Source organism: Mobula birostris, chromosome 3, assembly GCF_030028105.1.
Source record: "Mobula birostris isolate sMobBir1 chromosome 3, sMobBir1.hap1, whole genome shotgun sequence".
Lineage (NCBI taxonomy): Eukaryota > Metazoa > Chordata > Chondrichthyes > Myliobatiformes > Myliobatidae > Mobula > Mobula birostris.
Genome location: NC_092372.1, coordinates 111,218,439 through 111,242,329, shown reverse-complemented (window position 1 = coordinate 111,242,329; position 23,891 = coordinate 111,218,439). Strand labels below are relative to the sequence as shown.

At 41.7% G+C, this 23,891-nt stretch overlaps 1 protein-coding gene across 4 annotated transcripts in view; it reads left to right on the top strand.

Moving 5' to 3' along the window:
* The window catches only part of ank2b (ankyrin 2b, neuronal), an 859,694-nt gene that overhangs the window by 672,967 nt on the left and 162,836 nt on the right, over window positions 1-23,891 (top strand). For all 4 annotated transcript variants that reach the window (XM_072253201.1, XM_072253200.1, XM_072253199.1 and 1 more), the window contains one exon: window positions 8,677-8,901. In XM_072253201.1, coding sequence (XP_072109302.1) covers window positions 8,677-8,901 — 225 coding nt within the window. The remainder of the gene's footprint in view (window positions 1-8,676; window positions 8,902-23,891) is intronic.

Below are 23,891 nucleotides of genomic sequence, written 5' to 3'. Positions count from 1 at the left end.
ATACAGGCCTTTCGGCCCACAAAGCTGTGCCAAACATGTACTTACCTGAGTAATTACCAAGGGTTACCCTTAGCCTGCTATTTTTCTAAGCTCCATGTACCTATCCAAGAACTCTTAAAAGACCCTGTTGTATCCGCCTGCACACCATTGCAGGCAGCCTATTCCATGCACTCACCGCTCTCTGTGTAAAAAAAACTTACTCCTGACATCTCCTCTGTACTTACTTCCAAGCACCTTAAAACTGTGCCCTCTCTTGTTAGCTATTTCAGCCCTGGGAAAAATCCTCTGACTATACACACGATCAATGCCTCTCATCATCTTATACATCTCTATCAGGTCACCTCTCATCCTCTGTCACTCCAAGGAGAAAAGGCCAAGTTCACTCAACCTATTTTCATAAGGCATACTCCCCAATCCAGGCAACATCCTTGTACGTCTCCTCTGCACCCTTCCTGTGGTTTCTGCATCCTTCCAGTAGTGAGGTGACCAGAAATGAGCACAGTACACCAAATTGGGTCTGATCAGGGTTCTATACAGCTGTAACATTACCTCTTGCCTCTTGAACTCAATCCCATGATTAATGAAGGCCAATACACCGTATGCGTTCTTAACCACAGTCAACCTGCGCAGCAGCTTTGAGTGGCCTATGGACACAGACCCCAAGATCCCTTTGATCCTTCACACTGCTAAGAGTCTGCCATCATACTTGACCTACCAAAATGAACCACCTCACACTTACCTGGGTTGAACTCCACCTGCCACTTCTCAGCCCAGTTTTGCATCCCATTGATGTCCCACTGTAACCTCTAATAGCCCTCCACACTATCCACAACACCCCCAACCTTTGTGTCATCAGCAAATTTACCAACCCATCCCTCCACTTCCTCATCCAGATCGTTTATAAAAATCACGAAGAGTAAGGACCCCAGAACAGATCCTTGAGGCACTCCACTGGTCACCAACCTCCATGCAGAATATGACCCGTCTACAACCACTCTTTGCCTTCTGTGTGCAAGCCAATTCTGGATATACAAAGCAATGTCCCCTTGGATCCCAGGCCTCCTTACTTTCTTAATAAGCCTTGCATGAGGTACCTTATAAAATGCCTTGCTGAAATCCATATACACTACATCTACTGCTCTACCTTCATCAATGTGTTCAGACACAGCCTCAAAAAATTCAATCGGGCTCATAAGGCACGACCTGCCCTTGACAAAGCCATGCTGATTATTCCTAATCATATTATGCCTCATCAAATGTTCATAAAACTTGCCTATCAGGATCTTTTCCATCAACTTTCCAACCACTGAAGTAAGACTCACTGGTCTATAATTTCCTGGGCTATTTCTACTCCCTTTCTTGAATAAGGGAACATCTGCAACACTCCAATCCGCTGGAACCCCTCCCATCCCCATTGATGATGCAAAGATCATTGCCAGAGGCTCAGCAATCTCCTCCCTCGCCTCCCACAGTAGCTTGGGGTACATCTCGTCCGATCCCTATGACTTATCCAACTTGATGCTTTTCAAAGGCTGCAGCCCATCCTCTTTCTTAATGTCTGTGTGCTTAAGCTTTTCAGTCCACTGCAAGCCATCCCTAAATTGCCAAGGTCCTTTTCCATAGTGAATACTGTAGCAAAGCATTCATTAAGTACCTCTGCTATCTCCTCCGGTTCCATACACATTTTTCCACTGTCACACTTGATTGGTCCTATTCTCTCACGTCTTATCCTCTTGCTCTTCACATACTTGTAGAATGCCTTGGGGTTTTCCTTAATCCTGTTCACCAAGGCGTTCTCATGGCCCCTTCTGGCTCTCCTAATTTCATTCTTAAGCTCCTTCCTGCAAGCCTTACAACCTTTCACAAGCTTTTCTTTTCTTCTTGACTAGATTTACAACAGCTTTTGTACAGCATGGTTCTTGTACCCTACCATCCTTTCCCTGTCTCATTGGAACATACCTATGCAGATAGGATTGTGTGAGGAATGGTAGGAAGAGGAGTCAGTCGAACATGTAGTTCTGAGTTGCAAGAAGTATGGGATACAGAGAGAGATGATGAGAATTAATCTAAGGGAATTAGAGGTGCAGGAATTCACATTAAAAGGGTTGCTGGGCATGGGTGAGAGAGCACAGGTCAGGGTATTTTTAGCTTTCTTGAGGAATACCGGTGTTTTTTATAGGATATGACAGTTAAGCAGGAATAGGGTACCCAAAGATGGGAGGATGAAGTGTCGGTTAGGGTACGTGTGTGTGTGTGTGTGTGTGTGTGTGTGTGTGTGTGTGATTGGAAGAAGGGATTTAGAATGTAAGTCTATTGCACACTCCGGAGCAGAAGGTGACGGTAATGCACCATTAAGCTGGGTGCCAATCGCCATAAAACAAGACGGAGAGAGAGAGAGTACCGATGCAGAACAGCATGCAAATATCCCCTGAACATTTGGCACATTTCTGCCATACATTTCCCTGATAACATCTGTTCCTAATTTATGCTTCCAAGTTCCTGCCTGATAGCTCCCCTTACTTCAATTAAACACTTTTTTAACTTGTCTGTTCCTATCCCTTTCCAATGCTATGATAAAGGAGATAGAATTGTGATCACTATCTCCAAAATGCTCTCCCACTGAGAGACCTGACACCTGATCAGGTTCATTTCCAAATACCAGATCAAGTACAGCCTCTTCTCGTGTAGGCTTATCCACATACTGTTTCAAGAAACCTTCCTGAACACACCTAACAAACTCCACCCCATCTAAATCCCTTACTCTAAGGAGATGCCAATCAATATTTGGGAAATTAATATCTCCCACCACGACAACCCTGTTATTAAGACACCTTTCCAGAATCTGTCTCCCTATCTGCTCCTCGATGCCCCTGTTACTATTGGGTGGTCTATAAAAAACACCCAGTGGAGTTATTGACCCCTTGCTGTTCCTAACTTCCACCCACAGAGACTCGGTAGACAATCCCTCTATGACTTCCTCCTTTCCTGCAGTCATGACACTATCTCTGATCAGCAGTGCCGCACCCCCACCTCTTTTGCCTCCCTCCCTGTCCTTTCTGAAACTTCTAAAGCCTGGCACTCTTAAGAAACCATATCTGCCCCTGAGCCATTCAAGTCTCTGTAACGGCCACAACATCATAGTTCAAGTACTGATCCATGCTCTTAAGTACATCCTGTGGAGAGGATGTTTCTGTAGTGGGTGAGTCTAGGACCAGAGGGCACAGCCTCAGAATTGAGGGATGTTCATTCAGAACAAAGATGAGGACTTTTTTTTTAGCCACAAGGGGCTGAATCTGTGGAGTTTCCATAACCAGAGCTGGTTATGAAGGCCAGATCATTGAGAATATTTAAGGCAGAGGTAGATAGGCTCTTGATTAATCAGAGCATCAACAGTAATGGTGCGAAGGAGGAGAATGGGGTTGAGAGGGATAATGAATAAGCCATGATGAAATGGCAGAGCTGAATGGCCTAATTCTGCTTCCAGATCTTCTGATCTGATGGAAGTCCCATTTTTTCAAAGCAGTGGGAACAGAAACATTATTAACATTAAAATTACAATGCTCAGTTTGCCATAAGGATACTAAGAGTAATGTTAGTTAACTTTCATACTCAATAATTCAAATTGTGAAGAAAATTAAGAAAATCATCTCCACGTTTCTTGTATATAAAGTAACAACAATGGGGAACAGTTTTATTGAAATTATGCTAATTATTTGACAATGATTATTTGCCATTCATTGTTTTGATATCCAATTTATTTTATATTTTTTTATCTACGTGTGCAACAACTTCCAGTAACATAACTAATTTCCTACAAGCTTGCTTTATTTTTCTTTTATTATAAGAAAAGCCTTTAATTACTGACATTGTGAGATTATATAGTGGGAAAGGGTGTTTACTTTGGCTGAAATTGGTGATCCAACTACAAATTGCAAACCTTTGTTCTGATTTCTTCAGGTGTTTGCTCAAAACCTTACTGCACAACATCATTATTTTGGCATTAATTTTTGTGAATGTTATTTTGACTTTGAGAACTATTGCGAGCATTTATAACCATGTATTTGAAGGTGTAACTTTTTTAAAAAGGTCCCATTAGCAGTTTGCAATAGAGTGTAATTTGTGGACATTTGCCATGTTGGTTTATTCATGTTAAATTTTCCAGCAAGGGTTAATATAATGTATTTAAAGTAACCTTAAGTAGAAGACTGCAGAGACTCCGAAAGCAAAATAAATCCAGTAAAGATTTCAAATATTTTATTCAGGTTGCATAAACTTTGAACAGATAACATTAGGGAAAAATAAGTACAACCATGTACAAACTCTGCTCCAGTGTTAAAATATAGAAAGATGTAGAAAGGTGCGAGTAGTATAAAGGCCTGCTGAGCTCCTCTGGCATTCTGTGTGTGTTGCTTTGATTTTCAGCATCTGCAGATTTTCTCTTGTTTGGAAGCTGATGACTATTGTTTCTTTTACTTCATTCTTTGGAACAGTTTTGAAGAGTACACAGGTTTAAAATGTTTACTTATTGCAGATGAAATTGTTTCAGAAAACAAATTGCTGTTGTAATGAGTGAATGACCATGACAACCTACCAAATGTTGAAAGTACGAGATAGGGTGGATGTGGAGAGGATGTTTCCTATGGTGGGGGTATCCAGAACTAGAGGGCACAGCATCAAAATGGAGGGGCGACCCTTTGGAATAGAGCTGAGGAGGAATTTATTTAGCCAGAGAGTAGCGAATCTGTGGAATGCTACACCACAGACTGCGGTGGAGGTCAAGTCCATGGGTATATTTAAGGTGGAAGTTGATGGTTTCCTGATCAGTCAGGGCATCAAAGTATATGGCGAGAAGGCAGGTGCATGGGATTAGGTGGACTAGGATTAGCCATAATGGAATGGCTTGATGGGATGAATGATAAAAGTGAATAATCTAAAGCTCAGTTCGGTTGTAAAAAGCATGACAATACATATTTATTCTATTGCTGACTTTATTTTAGCATGTCATGAAAGCAGTAAAACAATTCTTATATTTTGGTTTACTAACCCAAGTATATTAGAGAATTCTCTAATAATTTGACACTGTTGCCTCTAGAAATTGTTGATGTACTTGTGACCACAAGGAATATTTGTAGGCCTAATGTGATGTAAATGCTAACACTGGAATTGATTCCTAAACTGGTGCAGTCTTCACTGATTTTCTTGCCATTTGACCGGATAACATTTCGACAACACATTTTATTAAAGAAATGGAAGCTTTAAGTGATTAAAATAAACAAGTGTCCAAAAGTATTAATGATATTACTTTTACAGTCACTGAATTCATCTGAAGATATTGGAGAATAAGGTGTTCTTCCTCCCATTTTGGCAGAAAGTTGAGAAGAGAAATAAAGGAGAGCAGCAAGCAGCTTTTAATACTTGTGATGCAAACGAGTGTTGTACTTGTTGCTAACATCTTCTCCACCTTGTTTTTGAATTATGTACTAATTTTAGGGAAAAAAATTTGCAACATGCCTATTTACTTAATTGATATTAGCCTGTATTTAAGCTCTGTTTAACATAGGTACATAGAAAACCTTTGGCCCACAGTGCTGCGCTGAACATGTACATGTGAGAAAGCAGCAACTGGATTTGGATTAAAAAAAAAGACAACAACTGGGCTGCAAGATGAAGGCAGGAGGGTATGGAACTGAGGGGGGTGTATCTGGGACACCAGGTAGCACCGGTGAGCCCTCTGGAGACGTCGTCGGCTTATGAATGAAACGTCAAAGAAGGAGGGTGCCCACCTGATGACCCTGATGACGTACCTACCCTCCCTCCTTGTCACCACTCCAAACCCACTGCCAACATCGAGAGTGCCGACTTACCATAGGAATTGAAACATCAAGTCCTAGTAGCTCTACTACTTACTTCAGAAATTACCTAGGGTTACCCATAGCCTTCTATTTTTCTAAGCTCCATGTACCTGTCCAGGAGTCTCTTAAAAGACCCTATCGTTTCCACCTCCACCTCCACCACCGTCACCGGCAGCCCATTCCACGCACTCACCACTCTCTGGGTAAAAAACTTGCCCCAATGTCTCCTTTGTACCTGCTTCCAAGCACCTTAAAACTGTGCCCTCTCGTGCTAGCCATTCCAGCCTCTGAATATGCACACAATCAATGCCTCTTATCATCTTATACACCTCTGTCAGGTCACCTCTCATCCTCCATCGCTCCAAGGAAAAAAGACTGAGTTCACTCAACAGAGCTGCGTTTAGCTCTGTTTACCATACCCTGTTATCACAGATATCCTGTGCAATACTACCACCACTTCTTATCTGGATGGTGTGTAATATATTACTGTATAATATTCTTGCACCACCATCTTATCATGTGAACCTAGAAATCTTTCAAATCTTGTAATCTTTGACTTGTCATAATGTACATCTTATTTTTAAGGTAACTTTTTTTATTCTTTCCTCTATTCTAATATTTCTATATCTGTGCAATTATAATGCTACTGTGAAACTGTAATTTCCTATGGAATCAATAAAGTATCTATCTATTGATTGCAAAATTTATAAATCTTCCTCGTTCAAAATTCTGTGTCCTGCCGCGAATTTCAAACTATACAGCTCCTAGGTTTTGTCCAGTTGCAGACGATATTTCAGCTTGAATCAGAATCAGGTTTAATGTCAGGCAACACAGTCAAAATGCTGGAGGAATTTAGCAGGCCAGGCAGAATCTATGGAAAAGTGTAAACAGTCAACATTTGGATCTTGACCCAGATCGTCGACAGTTTACTCTTTTCCATAGATGCTGCCTGGCCTGCTAAGTTCCTCCGGCATTTTGACCATGTTGCTTGGATTTCCAGCATCTGCAGATTTTCTCTTGTTTGTGATCATGTTTAATTTCACTGGTATATGTCATGAGATTTGTTGGTTTGTGGCAGCAGTACATTGCAATAATAAAGGAAAAACTATGAAGTACAACAAAAATATATTTAAAAATGTAACTAAATAAGTAGTGCAAAAACAGAGATAAAATAGTGAGGTAGTGTACAGGGTTCATTGTCCATTCAGATATTTGATGACAGAGGAGAAACTGCTCCTGAAACATTGAGTATGCATCTTCAGGCTCTTGTACTATCTCCCTGATGGAGATAGAAAACGAACAGGGTGATGTGCATCCTTCATGAAGGATGCCGCCTTTTTGAGGCATTATCTTCTGCGGATGTCCTGGATGTTGGGACGCTAGTGCGCACGATGGAGCTGATGGAATTTGCTGCAGCTTTTTCCAGTCCTGTGCAGAAGCCTCTCCATATGAGATAGTGATGCAACCAGATGGAATGCTCTCCACAGCACTTCTGAAGAAATTTGTGAGTCTTCAGTGGCATACAATTCTCCTCAAACTCCTAATGAAATATTGTGCTGTTGCACCTTCTTTGTAATTGCACCAGTATGTTGAGCCCAGGATAGGTCTTCAGAGATGCTGACACCCAGGACCCTGAAACTGCTCACTCTTTCCATTGCTGGTGAGAACTGGTGTGTGTTCTCTTGACTTCCCTTTCCTGAAGTCCACAATCAACTCCTTGGTCTTACTGACTTCAAGTGCAAAGTTGTTGTCGTGACAGCGTTCAACCAGCTGATCTACTCACTCCTACATGTCTCCTCTTCACCATCTGAAATTATGCCAAGAATAGTTGTTTCATCAATATTTATAGATGCTTTTTAAGCTGTGCCCAGCACACAGTTGTGCATGTAGAGAGAGTAGAACAGTTAAGCACGCATCCTTGAGGTATGCCAGATATAAGTGTCAGCGAAGAGGAGATGTTATTTCTAATCTGCTCTGATTGTGTTCTCCTGATGAGGAAATCAAAGATATTGTTGCAGAAAGAGATACAGAGGCCCAGGTTTTGGAGCTTGTTGATTAGTACTAAGGGTAAGATGGTGTGAAACACTGAGCTGTAATCAATAACCAGCAGCCTGATGTAGGTATTGCTATTGTCCAAGTGATCCAAGGCCGAGTGGGCAGCACCCATTGTAGACCTATTGTGGTGATAGGCAAATTGTAGCGAGTCCAAATTCTTTCTTGGGTAGGAGTTGTCTTTCACCATGATGAACCTCTCAAAATATGAGTGCAACTGGGCGATATTCATGAAGGCAACTCACCTTGCTTTTCTTGGGCACTTGTATGACTTTTGCCATTTTGAAGCAGGAAGGATCTTCTAAATGCAGCAATAAGAGATTGAAGATGTCCTTGTACACTTGTGTGGGTTGCTCTGCACTTCCAGTGTCTCCAGGATAACTTGTGTTCTTGTTACCATTCTATACACTACTTTCTAGCTTTCTACTAAATTGGAAAAAAAGCTACAATTCCTATTTCCCACAGTATGTCCAGATAGATTGGTTAGCATTAATAATATCACTGAACTCTTCCGTTTTTATCACTTATGAAGTCTGCTTTTCACAAAAGCCATCAGTTGGAAATGTTATCTGGTGAGATAGCAAGGACCATCCAGATGGAACCTTGGAATCTACTGCAGTTTCAGGTTTACATGTCTTTGTGGTCATGCGTTGAGTGAATGCTTCCTTTAATTATTTGTGTTCTGCCACACGAGTGCTGCAAACCTCACACTATATTATGATCTCTTACCACAAGAATGAAGTGGATGATAAAAGCTTTGTGTTTATTCCAGCTTTCTGGTTAGCTTTATGGTGGATGCTCGGGGCGGATCTATGCGTGGCTGTCGCCATAATGGGCTTCGCATTATCATTCCTCCTCGGAAGTGCACAGCTCCAACTCGTGTCACTTGCCGCCTGGTTAAACGTCACAGACTGGCTACAATGCCTCCCATGGTGGAAGGAGAGGGACATGCCAGCAGGTTAATTGAAGTTGGGCCATCCGGTGCTCAGTTCCTTGGGTGAGTTGTTGAAAATGCAAGTAATCTGTACCACCACCAATTTTATCTTTTGCTTTGTATAATATTAATCATCTTTCTCTTGAAGAAAAATCGTGTGTTGCTAATTTTGATAAATTGAAAGATACATTCTGAAAGAAATTAAAAGACTAGTTTGTTTTGCTAAGGGGTAGCCTGCTGATGTGAAAGAACATGCATATCTACAAACCTGATCAGTTTGTATTTTAATCACTTATGGTGTCCATAACACAGATATCAGAAAAATCCAAGATTTGAAATCATGGAGTATAAGAACTCTACAGCACAAAAACAGGCCCTTTGACCCACCTGGTCAATGCCAAACTATTAATCTGCCTACTCCCTGTACCATTCCATAGCCCCTCCATGTACCTACCCTACTTTCTCTTCAATGTTGAAATCAAACCCAAATCCACTGGCATCTCATTCCACAATCTCACCACCCTCTGAGTGAAGAAGTTCTCTCATATTCCTCTTAAATATTTCACCTTTTACCCTGAACCATGATCCTTAGTTGTAGTCCCACGCAACCTCAATGGAAAAAAACCTGCTTGCATTTACCCTATCTGTACTCCTCATAATTTTGAATACCTCTATCAAAATTCCCTTCATTTCCCTGCACTCTGGGGAAATAAAGTTCTAACCTATTCAATCTTTCCCTAAAACTCAGGTCCTCAAGTCCTAACAAAATCCTTGTAAAGTTTCTCTCTACTCTTTCAATCTTATTGATAACTTTACTATTATATCTTTTCTTGCTTGAAAGCAAGATTTAATTTCATGTTAATAACAAGTTGTATATTGTACATTTCGAATCCTTTGCTTTTTAATGTGGCAAAAATGTGTAATGTATACTGACAAAACAAAGTAATCGAGATGAAATATTTGGTATAAGGACTGACCTACAAAGTTATTAGTGACCTATTCTGAAGGGAGGAAGAATTCTGAATTATCTTAAGTAAATTGTATTGAAGTTGTTGATACAAAGTTGCAATTTTATATTAGAATATTGACATCAAGAAGAGGTCATTCTTATTTTGATTAACAACCCCACCTTCCTGTCATAACATCATGTCATTTTAACATTTCTCTCTCCACTACAGTGAATGAGATTGCCTAGTAAATGTTTTAAATCTTATTCTGCAGGTTTTAGATCTGTTACCAATAAAAGTGTTCATGTTAGTTCTAAAACTCTTAAGAATCATTTAACTATTTGCAAGCAACTTAATCAAGCACAAAGTGGCAAAAGTATAAACTTAGAGGGAAGGCTTTGATCTAATTACGTCAGAAAGAATAACAACTGTAACAACAGTGATGACTTTAACATTTTACCAAATGCTAACATGACAGCTGTTTTGCAAGTGGATATTTTCACTAACATTGAAATAGAAACAATTAGTACATGATGCTAATTGGTACGTAATTAGTACATAATAAAGTGCTTCTTGCCATTTCCTGTCTTTACTTTGATAGAGCTTCTAATAGAAATCCATATGAAGGCTAGGCTTCAATAAGCTTAGACCAATGTTAAACAGAGGAAAGAGAGAATTAAATACTTTTCACAAATAATTATCATCTTTTTGCCCAGTAGGCATTATTGAATCAGTTGCCAGTTGGTTGTTTTAAGTCTTAGAGTCCAATTAAAATAATTGAATATTTATAAGCATGAATTATTCAGCTCTTAATAAGCAATTAAACATTTGACCACATGCCTAAAATCCCTAATATTATTAGTCTGCCAAGAAAACAAACATTAAAAAAATTCTTATAATTTCAGTTTTGAAAAGCAATAAAAACTTGAGTAACAAAGATAAATTAGGAGCAGAAGTGAATATATGTTGGGTTTATACTTTTCATCTTCTCTCTTTCACTGCTGCTTTGGAATACGCAGTAAGCTTCATCTTCCTAACTCTCCTCCCCCTCTAAATGAGGGAGAAAGCTTGGTTAGCCGAATCCTGCAGCTTGGGCCGTCAGGAACCAAATTCCTTGGGTAGGAGAGACAATGTTCAGTGAAGAATTTATTGGATTCCTTGCTTGCAACCCTTTCCAGTAGTCCTTATTCTTATTTTTTAAACCCCACCACCTTTATTCATTATTTATATATAAATATTTGCTCAAAGTAAACTTGTGATGTTCTGTGGCTTGGTGTTGTGAATGTTGTCATTGCTGGGAATGTACATGTTCAGCACAGTGAAGAAGTGCCTCTGTTGCTTTTCCCCTCCTTCCTTTTGTTAATTCCTCATGTGTCAGTGGACGTTATAAATGTTCATTCGTATTTCCAGGTCCTTGTTAAACTGTGTATTAAGTTGTAGTCTGTAACAAAGTGATTTGGAAAATGAAAACGGTCTTATAAGAATGTAATAGAAATGTGTTCAAGTTCTTTGTGTTTTGTTATCTATCTATAGGCAAGGATCCTGTAAGGATTTAAAATAGTGAAGTTCTGTGTCTTCATAGTGCTTAACTTTATAAATCCCATGAATGAATTTCAAAACAGTACCTTGCCTATTTATACATAATGTGGTCTAATTGTCTTTTGCTCTTTATTTCTGTCCTGTAACCTCTGCTTTTCTTCTTTACATAGTTGCAGCGTTAAATATTAATCATTTTGAATTATTGATTAAGAAAGGCAACTGGAGTAAAGATAAGCAATGACAATATTTAATATATTACTCTATGCCATGATAGTAATTCAGTCTAATTGATTGTATTGGCCATTCATCTCTTTTTTAGTGTTAATTTTTATTTCCCAATATTCTTCACACTGATCTTTTGCTGCTGGTTGATGTATTTTTTTTGGAAAATATTTTTTATATTTCATATTTTCCCTCACTATTATTCTCAAAATCCCTGTTAATGATCATTATACTGTCAATTCAAACTTGTATATTCTTTCTGTCCATTCCTATCTTTTTTTAAAGTTTTTACTAGAAAGTTCTATTTTTTCTTTCCTTGGCACTGTCAATTCTGCATAGTTCACCAGGTAACCCAAGACCAATGTCATTGGTCTTTGGTCTCCACACCACAGAATGTAAGACTTTGAGTCCCATAGTGGTGGAAAAAGCTTTGCCTGCATCATAATTTAATGATCAGATTGTTGTGTTGCTTTTGCTTTACTGGGTAAAGATGTCAACAAAATAGAGAGAGTATAGAGGAGATTTACTAGAATGTTACCTGGGTTTCAGCACAGAGAAAGTTACAGAGAAAGTTTGAACAAGTTAGGTCTTTATTCTTTGGAGCGTAGAAGGTTGAGAGGGGACTTGATAGAGGTATTTAAAATTATGAGGGGGATAGATAGAGTTGACGTGGATAGGATTTTTCCATTGAGAGTAGGGGAGATTCAAACAAGAGGACATGAGTTGAGAGTTAAAGGGCAAAAGTTCAGGGGTAACACGAGGGGGAACTTCTTTACTCAGAGAGTGGTGGCTGTGTGGAACGAGCTTCCAGTAGAAGTGGTAGAGGCAGGTTCGATTTTGTCATTTTTTAAAAAATTAGATAGGTATATGGACAGGAAAGGAATGGAGGGTTATGGGCTGAGTGCAGGTAGATGGGACTAGGTGAGAGTAAGCGTTTGGCATGGACTAGAAGGGCCGAGATGGCTTGTTTCCGTGCTGTAATTGTTATATGGTTATATTTTTGTGAGGAATTATGTATTCAGAATGAAGTAGAGACTAGCGTTGGCAGCGAAAAGGAACTGTGATATACATTTTGATGGAAATCTACCAAAGGTTCATGCTTCAGAGAGTAAGTTTGTTGAAGAATATGTCTGGTTGGTATGCTGTGCATGTGTAAAGAAGCATTGATGCAGTCTGGCAGGACAAGTACCTGATTTAGGAAGCAGCTCCAATTAATTTACATCAGCCCAGATTTATATGGATTTCACACCCTAGAAAGCCATGCAAGGTGATGCACTGATGGAAGCAGATTGAGAGTAGCTGCTCCAGGAAAAAAAAACACCTGATAAGTGAGAGATGTTTCAAAACAAAATAGGAGAGTTCAGAGCCAGCACATCCCTATAAGGGTAAGAAGCAAAGATGGTAAGATTAGGAAACCTTTTGTTAACAAAAGAAATTGAGGGTTTTATCTGGAAAAAGAAAGATGTACACATCCAGAATGGAAAATTGTTATTGTGTTATTCACTGAGCGTCATATAGTCTGGAAAGGCAAAAAATATTTTGGGAAGTCGGCATGGTTATGTACGTGGGAAACCCTGCCTCACAAATCTGACACACGAGATTCTGCAAATGCTAGAAATTTTGAGCAGCACACCCACAATGGTTCCTCAGAAAGGATTTCACAATATGCTACGCATAAGGCTGCTAAACAAGATAGGTGCCCGTGGTATTCCAGGGAAGATACTAGCATGGATTGAAGATTGGCTGACTGGCAGGAGGCAAAGAGTGGAGAAAAAGGGGACCTTTTCTGGTTGGCTGCCAGTGACTAGTGGTGTTCTGCAGGGTCTGGTGTTGCAACTGCTTCTTTTCACATTATATTTCAAGTTAAATGACAGAATTGTTGGCTTTTTGGCCAAGATGGCAGACGACACAAAGATAGGTGGAGAGACAGATAGTGTTGAAGAGGCATGGAATCTGTAGAAGGATTTATACAGATTAGCAGAATGGCAGATGAAATACAGTGTAGGGGAGTGTATGATCATGCACTTTGGTAAAAGGAATAAAGATATAGACTAAGTGGGAAGCAATTCAGAAATCAGAGGTACAAAGCAACTTGGGTGTCCTTGTGTAGGAATCCCTAAAGGTTAACTTACAGGTTGAGTCGGTTGTGAGGAAGGCAATTGCAATGTTAGCATTTACTTTGAGAGGACTAGAATATAAAAGCAAGGATGTAATGCTGAGGTTTTATAAGGCATTGGTCAGTCTGCACTTGGAGCACTGTGAAAAGTTTTGAGTCCCTTATCTAAGAAAGGATGTACTGGCTTTAGAGAAGGTCCAGAGGAGGTTTACGAAAATGATCTTGTGAATGAAAGGGATAATGTATGAGGAGTGTTTGATGGCTCTGAGCCTGTACTCACTGGAATTTAGAAGAATGAGGGAGGATCTCATTGACACCTAGCAAATATTGAAAGGCCTAGACAGAGTAGATGTGGAGAAGATGTTTCCTATAGTTGGGGAGTCTAGGACCAGAGGGCATAGCCTCAGAATAGAAGTAAGTCTCTTTAGAACAAATAAGGAATTTCTTTATCCAGAAGATGGTGAATCTCTGTAATTCATAGCCACAGATGTCTTTGAAGGTCAAGTAATTGGGTATATTTAGACCAAAGTTTAATATGTTCTTGATTAATCAGGGTCTAAAAGGTTATGGGGAGAAGGTAGGGAAATGGAGTTGAGGTAGAAATAATATAGAATGGCAGAGTTGACGATCAGCAGAATGGCCTCTAATGCTGCTCCCATATCTCACCAATCTGAGTTCACCAAGAAAATTAATTAAGGCAGAATGGTAGACATGGTATACATGATTTTTTTTCAAGAAAGTTAAGACATGTCGCGTCCTAGGAGTTTTGACAAACTGGATCCAAAATTGTCTTGGTGATGGGAGGCAGAGAGTAGTGGTAGAGGGTTGTTTTTCTGAGTCGAGGCCTGTAACCAATGGTACAGCGCTCTGTCCTCAGTAAGGGCCTTACCTTTGTCCCCCTTTGCCCACACCTCAGTGAGTTCTGCATTCGCCATGACACTGAACTCTTCTTCTGCCGGCTCCGTCTTCAGCCTACTTCTTCGGCAAGGACTCTCCCACCCCCCCACTGATGACCCCTTTCCCCGTCTTCAACCCTCGTCCTCTTCACGGACACACCGCTCTGGTCTTCTGGATCTCTTTATTGCTAACTGCCGATGGGACATCAACCGTCTCGACTTCACCACATCTTATTCCTATTCCAACCTCACTCCTTCTGAACGCTCTGCTCTCCACCACTCCCTCCGCACTAATCCTAACCTTACTATAAAACCCGCCAATAAGAGGGGTGCTGTTGTAGTCTGGCATTCTGCCCTCTACCTTGCCGAGGCACAGCGACAACTCGCGGATACCTTCTCCTATTTACCCCTCGATCATGACCCCACTAAGGAGCACCAGGCTATTGACTCCCACACCATCACCGACTTTATCCGCTCAGGGGATCTCCCATCCACTGCTACCAACCTTATAGTTCCCACACCTCGCACTTCCCGTTTCTACCTCCTACCCAAGATCCACAAACCTGTCTGTCCAGGTAGACCCATTGTCTCAGCTTGCTCTTGCCCCACCAAACTCGTTTCTGCATACCTCAACACGGTTTTATCCCTCCTTGTTCAATCCCTTCCGACCTATGTTCGTGACACTTCTCACGCTATGAATTTTTTCAATGATTTTAAGTTCCCTGACCCCCACCGCTTTATTCATTCATTTATTTATTTATTTATTCTTTCCCCCTTTTTTCCCTCTCTTTTTTCTCCCTCTGTCCCTCTCACTATAACTCCTTGCCTATCCTCTGGGTTTCCCCTCCTTTCTTTCTCCCTAGGCCTCCTGTCCCGTGATCTTTTCCCTTCTCCAGCCTCGTATCCCTTTTGCCAATCAATTTTCCCGCTCTTAGCTCCATCCTTCCCCCTCCTGTCTTCTCCTATCATTTCGGATCTCCCCCTCCCCCTCCCACTTTCAAATCTCTTACTGTCTCTTCTTTCAGTTAGTCCTAACCAAGGGTCTCGCCCAAAACGTCAACTATACCTCTTCCTATAGATGCTGCCTGGCCTGCTGCGTTCACCAGCATTTTGTGTGTGTGTGTTGCTTGAATTTCCAGCATCTGCAGATTTCCTCATGTTTTGCGTATATCATTCAAACCTTTGTTGTTCGTCATGTATATATAAATAACTTGGATGGGAGTGTATATAGTCTGATAATTTTGCTGACGTTACATAGATCGGTGGAATTGTTGGTAGCCTGTATGGTTGCCTGAAAATTCGGAAGTATATAATTCAGCTAGAAAGCTGGGCAAAGTAGATGGAATTTAATCCAGACAAGTGAGCTACTGCATTTAGACCATAAGATAATACGATATAGGAGCAGAATTAGGCCATTTGGCCTGTCGAGTCTACTCCACCATTTTATCATGACTGATACAATTTTCCTCTCAGCCCCAACCTCCTGCCTTCTTCTGTATACCTTCATGCCCTGACTAATCAAGAATCTATCAACCTCTACTTTAAATGTACATAAAAACTTGGTCTCCACAGTTGCCTGTGGCAAAGAATTCCACAATTCACCACTGCCTGTCTAAAGAAATTCCTCCTCATCTCCATCCTAAAAGGATGCTCCTCTGTGCTGATGCCATGTCGTCAGGTCTTCGACCTTCCCACCATCAGAAATATCCTCTCCAAATCCACTCTATCAAAGCCTTTCAACATTCAATAGGTTTCAATGCGGTCTCCCCCATTCTTCTGATTTCTAGTGAATACAGGCCCAGAGCCAGAAAGCTGTCTTCATATGACAAGCCATTCAATCCTGGAATCATTTTCATGAACCTCCTTTGAACCCGCTTCAGTTTCGTTGCCCCTTTCTAAGATCAGAAACCCAAAACTGCTCATAATACTCCAAGTGAGGCCTCACCAGTGCTTTATAAAGTCTCAACATTGCATCCTTGCTTTTATATTCCAGTTCTTTTGAAATGAATGCTAATGTTGCATTTGTCTTCCTCACCACAGACTCAACCTGTAAATTATCCTTTAGGGAATCCTGCACAAGGACTCCCAAGTCCCTTTGCACCTCAGCTTTTTGTATTTTCTTTCCATTTAGAAAACAGTCAACCCTTTCACTTCTTCTATCAAAGTGCATGACCATAAACTTCTTGACACTGTATTCCATCTGCCATTTCTTTGCTCATTCTCCTAATCTGTCTAAGTCCTTCTGTAGCCTCTCTACTTCCTGAAAACTACCGCCCCTCCACCTATCCATATTGTCTGCAAACTTTGCAATAAAGTCATCAATTCCATCATCCAAATCCTGATACATAACATAAGATGAATTGGTCCCAGAACAGACCTCTGTAGAACACCACTACTCACCAGCAGCCAGCCAGAAAAGACCTCATTTATTGCCACTCTTTACCTCTTGCCAATCAACCACTGCTTTATCCATGCTAGAATCTTTCCTGTAATACCATGGGGTTGTAGAAGATTTTCCCTTGAGGAAACCATGCTCTATATGGCCTATTTTATAATTTGCCTCCAACTACCCAGAGACCTCATGCTTAATAATCAACTCCAACATTTTCCCAGCTAATGAGATCAGACTAACTGGCCTATATTTTCCTTTCTTCTGCCTCTCTCCCTTCTTGAAGAGTGGAGTGATATTTACAATTAGGGTCATTTAGATCCATTGGAACTGGGGAGACAAAAGAAGTTTGTTAAATTACAGAGAGGGTGGGAGGAGGGGCATTTTCTGAAAGGATAAAACTATGATATCCATAGGGATAAGCAGTAAACAAAATGAACTGGTTAATAAATGAATGGAAGCAGACAGAGAGTGAGAATATAGACAAAAGTCTGTAGGAGTACAGAGATACAGAGTGGGAAGATGTACTTGAGACTGGACACATCCAGAGACAAAATAAGACAGAAATGTTGGGTGAAAGCAACAAACTCTGCCCTCATCTTTACTTGGTCAGTCTCTGACTCTTCCCCTTATTTTTTGGATCTCTATCTCAGGTGGTAGGCTTGCTAACAACACGCCTATTCCCACGAATACCTTGACTATGCTTCATTCTGCTCTACCTCCCATGAGGCTCTATTCCAGGGCTAGTGAATCCACTACTCACACTAAAGTTTTGTTGGCACGGCTGCCCCTCGATTCTTTAAATCCACCCCCCATAATAAAAACATACAGAATGATTATTTTAACTACCTAATGAATGATTTTTTTTCCAAAACTCAAGAGCAGTGAGATGTTTTCACAGGAGATGTCTCAGGGCTATCTTGATGCCAGCTAGAAAATTGGAAGAACACGTGATGTTGGATGATGACCTGGTGTACATATCAGTATTTGGATAGTGAGCGGTTACAATAATACTATTTAGAAATGTTGTTATTTTTCAATTATCTTTTTAGAAGCCTAATATTAATAATTTTGAACAGGTTTTCTAAAATGCTACTCCTATTTCAATCTATCTGTATTTTACTTTTATTAATACTGCAGCAGATATTCACTTCCCAGCCACTGAAAGGCTTGCTGCTCAGCTCAGCTTTCTACCACAGCTGCATAACCTTTCCATAGTGTCAGAGTTGTTGACGATAAAGTTAATCTTTTAACAAATATTATTTACTCATCTTTTTGTTGTAAATGAGAACCAGTCTCTAGTTCTTAATGTAAATTGCAAGCAACAATCAGTTTGAAGTTGGAAGCACAGCTTTGCAAAAGTTTCACATGCAAATGATGTCATCTTGTAAAAAATAGTATGAATACCAATCACAGTTTGGGGAAGGTTAGTGACAGAAAGATGGGGTGACAGAAAGAAGAACTGGAATTCATTCCTCAACCTTCATTGTCTGCAATGGACGACTTGTTCATCTGCAACTCGTTGGTATGTTCTTCGAGTTTGTAAGAACTGTACCTGTTTGAAAATTCTTTGTAGTTTGCAGATCTTTTGAAATTCAGAAATATTTTATAAATTAGAAATTCTGAGTGTTAAATGTATGTTATGAATTTGTCTGAATTTAAATAAGTATCATTAAAACTAACATAACTGTGTTTAAACTATTTCAATAGCCTTGGTAGAGAGGAGGGGCCCACCACTCAAATAGTGTGTTTTGGCAGTTAAACCTCACTGAAAGTCTAGAGAAGGACGAGAAAGTGGATGCAGTATAACCTCCCTATAGTGAGAGTATCTGTTGATGTTCAAGTAAAGGAGAGGGCATACAACAAAGCAAAAATTAGTGGGAGGACAGAAGATTAGGAAGATTTTAAAAACCTACAGAGAGCAACTAAAATTTATTAGGAGGGAAGAGATGAAATATGAAAGCAAGCTAGCAAACAATATCAAAGTGGATAGTAAAAGCTTTTTCAAATTGGTAAAAAAAGAGAGATGAGTGTGGATATAGGGAGAGAACGTTGACTCAGACCATGAGAGGCCTGAGTGGACACGTGGCCAAGTGGTTAAGGTGTTCGTCTTATGATCTGAAGGTCGCTAGTTCGAGCCTCAGCTGTGGCAGCGTGTTTGTGTCCTTAAGCAAGTCACTTAACCACACATTGCTCTAGTGTCCGTGTGAGGAGTGGTGCCCCACACAGACTTCCAATCTGTGCCTTGTAAGGCATGAAAATGCCCATCGCAGGATATAGGACCGCTGGAAAATGAGGCTGGAGCAATAATAATGGGGGATAAAGAGATAGCAGATGAACTAAATGTGTCTTCACTGTGGAAGACACTAGCAGTGTGCCAGATGTTGAAGTGTGTGAGGGAAGAGAAGTGAGTGCAGTTACTATTACAAGGGAGAAGGTGATCAAAAAGCTGAAAGATCTAAGGTTACACAAGTCACCTGGCCCAGATGAACTGCGCCCTAGGGTTCTGAAAGAGGTAGCAGTAAAGATTGTGGAGGCATTGGTAATGATCTTTCAAAAATCATTGGTGCCAGAGGACTGGAAAATTGCAGCTGTCACTCCACTCTTTAAGAAAGGAGGAAGGCAGCAGAAAGGAAATTATAGACCAGTTACCCTGACCTCAGTGGTTGGGAAGATGTTAGAGTCAATTGTTAAGGATGAGGTGATGTAGTACTGGGTGACACAGGACAAGATAGTACAAAGTCTGATGACACAAAGGTTGGAGGTGTTGTGGATAGTGTGGAGGGCTGTCAGAGGTTACGGCGAGACATTGATAGGACGCAAAACTGAGCTGAGAAGTGGTAGATGGAGTTCAACCCAGATAAGTGTGAAGTGGTTCATTTTGGTAGGTCAAATATGATGGCAGAATACAGTATTAATGGTAAGACTCTTGGCAGTGTGGAGCATCAGAGGGTCCTTGGGGTCCGAGTCCATAGGACGCTTAAAGCAACTGCGCAGGTTGACTCTGTGGTTAAGAAGGCATACAGTGTATTGGCCTTTGTCAATCGTGGGATTGAGTTTAAGAGCCGAGAGGTAATGTTGCAGCTATATAGGACCCTGGTCAGGCCCCACTTGGAGTACTGCGCTCAGTTCTGGTTGCCTCACTACAGGAAGGATGTGGAAACCATAGAAAGGGTGCAGAGGAGATTTACAAGGATGTTGCCTAGATTGGGGAGCATGCCTTATGAAAACAGGTTGAGTGAACTAGGACAAACAACAGGAATTCTGCAGATGCTGGAAATTCAAGCAACACACATCAAAGTTGCTGGTGAACGCAGCATCTGTAGGAAGAGGTGCAGTCGACGTTTCAGGCCGAGACCCTTCGTCAGGACTAACTGAAGGAAGAGTGAGTAAGTAGGAGGGGGAGGGGGAGATCCAAAATGATAGGAGAAGACAGGAGGGGGAGGGATGGAGCCAGGAGCTGGACAGGTGATTGGCAAAAGGGGATACGAGAGGATCATGGGACAGGAGGTCCGGGAAGAAAGACAAGGGGGGGGGACCCAGAGGATGGGCAAGAGGTATATTCAGAGGGACAGAGGGAGAAAAAGGAGAGTGAGAGAAAGAAGGTGTGCATAAAAATAAGTAACAGATGGGGTACGAGGGGGAGGTGGGGCCTAGTGGAAGTTAGAGAAGTCGATGTTCATGCCATCAGGTTGGAGGCTACCCAGACGGAATATAAGGTGTTGTTCCTCCAACCTGAGTGTGGCTTCATCTTTACAGTAGAGGAGGCCGTGGATAGACATGTCAGAATGGGAATGGGATGTGGAATTAAAATGTGTGGCCATTGGGAGATCCTGCTTTCTCTGGCGGACAGAGCGTAGATGTTCAGCAGAGCGGCCTCCCAGTCTGCATCGGGTCTCACCAATATATAAAAGGCCACATCGGGAGCACCGGACGCAGTATATCACCCCAGTCGACTCACAGGTGAAGTGTTGCCTCACCTGGAAGGACTGTTTGGGGTCTTGAATAGTGGTAAGGGAGGAAGTGTAAGGGCATGTGTAGCACTTGTTCCGCTTACACGGATAAGTGCCAGGAGGTTGATCTGTGGAGAGGGATGGGGGGGACGAATGGATAAGAGAGTTGTGTAGGAAGCGATCCCTGCGGAATGCAGAGGGAGGGGGGGAGGGAAAGATGTGCTTAATGGTGGGATCCCGTTGGGTGGCGGAAGTTACAGAGAATAATATGTTGGACCCGGAGGCTGGTGGGGTGGTAGGTGAGGACCAGGGGAACCCTATTCCTAGTGGGGTGGCGGGAGAATGGAGTGAGAGCAGATGTACGTGAAATAGGGGAGATGCGTTTAAGAGCAGAGTTGATAGTGGAGGAAGGGAAGCCCCTTTCTTTAAAAAATGAAGACATCTCCCTCGTCCTAGAATGAAAAGCCTCATCCTGAGAGCAGATGCGGCAGAGACGGAGGAATTGCGAGAGGGGGATGGCATTTTTGCAAGAGACAGGGTGAGAAGAGGAATAGTCCAGATAGCTGTGAGAGTCAGTAGGCTTATAGTAGACATCAGTGGATAAGCTGTCTCCAGAGACAGAGACAGAAAGATCTAGAAAGGGGAGGGAGATGTCGGAAATGGACCAGGTAAAATTGAGGGCAGGGTGAAAGTTGGAGGCAAAGTTAATAAAGTCAACGAGTTCTGCATGCGTGCAGGAAGCAGCGCCAATGCAGTCGTCGATGTAGCGAAGGAAAAGTGGGGGACAGATACCAGAATAGGCACGGAACATAGATTGTTCCACAAACCCAACAAAAAGGCAGGCATAGCTAGGACCCATACGGGTGCCCATAGGTACACCTTTAGTTTGGAGGAAGTGGGAGGAGCCAAAGGAGAAATTATTAAGAGTAAAGACTAATTCCGCTAGATGGAGCAGAGTGGTGGTAGAGGGGAACTGATTAGGTCTGGAATCCAAAAAGAAGTGTAGAGCTTTGAGACCTTCCTGATGGGGGATGGAAGTATATAAGGACTGGACATCCATGGTGAAAATAAAGCGGTGAGGGCCAGGGAACTTAAAATCATCGAAAAGTTTAAGAGCGTGAGAAGAGTCACGAACATAGGTCGGAAGGGATTGAACAAGGGGTGATAAAACAGTGTCGAGGTATGCAGAAATGAGTTTGGTGGGGCAGGAGCAAGCTGAAAGTGAACTGGGCCTTTTCTCCTTGGAGCGACAGAGGATGAGAGGTGACCTGATAGAGGTGTATAAGATGCTGAGAGGCATTGATCATGTGGATAGTCATAGGCTTTTTCCCAGGGCTGAAATGGTTGCCACAAGAGGACACAGGTTTAAGGTGCTGGGGAGTAGGTACAGAGGAGATGTCAGGGGTAAGTTTTTTACGCAGAGAGTGGTGAGTGCATGGAATGAGCTGCCGGCAACGGTGGTGGAGGCGGATAGGATAGGGTCTTTTAAGAGACTTTTGGATAGGTACATGGAGCTTAGAAAAATAGAGAGCTATGGGTAACCCTAGTAATTTCTAAGGTAGGGACATGTTCAGCACAACTTTGTGGGCTGAAGGGCCTGTATTGTGCTGTAGGTTTTCTATGTTTCTCTGTTTCCTCAAGGGAAAATTTTGCCTGACAAAGCTGTTGGAATTCTTTGAGGAAATTACAAGTAGGATAGATAAAGGGGATGTAGTGGATGTTGCATATTTGGACTTTCAGAAGGTCTTTGACAAGGTGCCACACTTGAGGCTGCTTACCAAGTTAAGAGCTCATGGTGTTGCAGGAAAGTTGCTGGCATGGCTAGAGCATTGGCTGATTGGTAGTAGGAGGCAGCGAGTGGAAATAAAAGGATCCTTTTCTGGTTGGCTGCCAGTGACTAGTGGTGTTCTGCAGGGGTTGGTGTTGGGACCACTTCTTTTTATGCTGTATATAAATGATTTAGATGATGGAATAGGTGGCTTTGTTGCCAAGTTTGCAGATGATATGAAGATTGGTGGAGGGGCAGGTAGTGTTGAGGAAACAGGTAGGCTGCAGAAAGACTTAAACAGATTAGGAGAGTGGGCACCAAAGTGGCAAATGAAATATATTGTTGGAAAATGTGTGCCCATGCACTTTGGTAGAAGTAATAAATGTATGGACTATTTTCTAAATGGGGTGAAAATCCAAAGATGTGAGATTCAGACAGACCTGGAAGACCTTCTGCAGGACACCCTAAAGGTTAACTTGCAGGTAGAATTGGTGGTGAGGAAGACAAATGCCATGTTAGCATTCATTTCAAGAGGTCTAGAAAACAAGAGCAGGGATGTGATGCTGAGGCTTTGTAAGGCACTGACGAGGCCTCACCTTGAATATTGTGAACAATTTTGGGCTCCTCATCTAAGAAAATTTGTACTGGCATTGGAGAAGATTCAGAGGAGGTTCACATGGATGATTCCAGGAATGAAAAGGTTATCATATGAGGAACGTTTGATAGCTGTAGGTCTGTACTCATTGAAATTTAGAAGGCTGGGGGGGGCACCTCATTGAAACTTTTCAGATGTTGAAAGGCCTGGACAGAGTAGATGTGAAAAGGATGTTTCCCATGGTGGGAGAGACCAGGACAAATGCCTGGACAGAGTATATGTGGAAAGGATGTTTCCCATGGTGGGAGAATCTAGAACAAGAGGGCAAAGCCTCAGGATAGAGGAGCACCTATTTAAAACAGAGATGCTGAGAAATTTCTTTAGCCAGAGGGTGGTGAATTTATGGAATTTATCACCACAGGCGGCTGTGGAGGCCAGGTCATTGGGTGTATTTAAGGCAGAGATGATAGGTTCTTGATTGGTCGCGGTATCAAAGGTTATGGAGAGAAGGCCAAGGAGTGGGGCAGAGAGGGGGCATAAGGATTCAGCCATGATTGAATGGTGGAGCAGGCTTGATGGGCCAAATGGCCTAATTCTGCTCCTATGTCTTATGGTCTATGGTCTTATG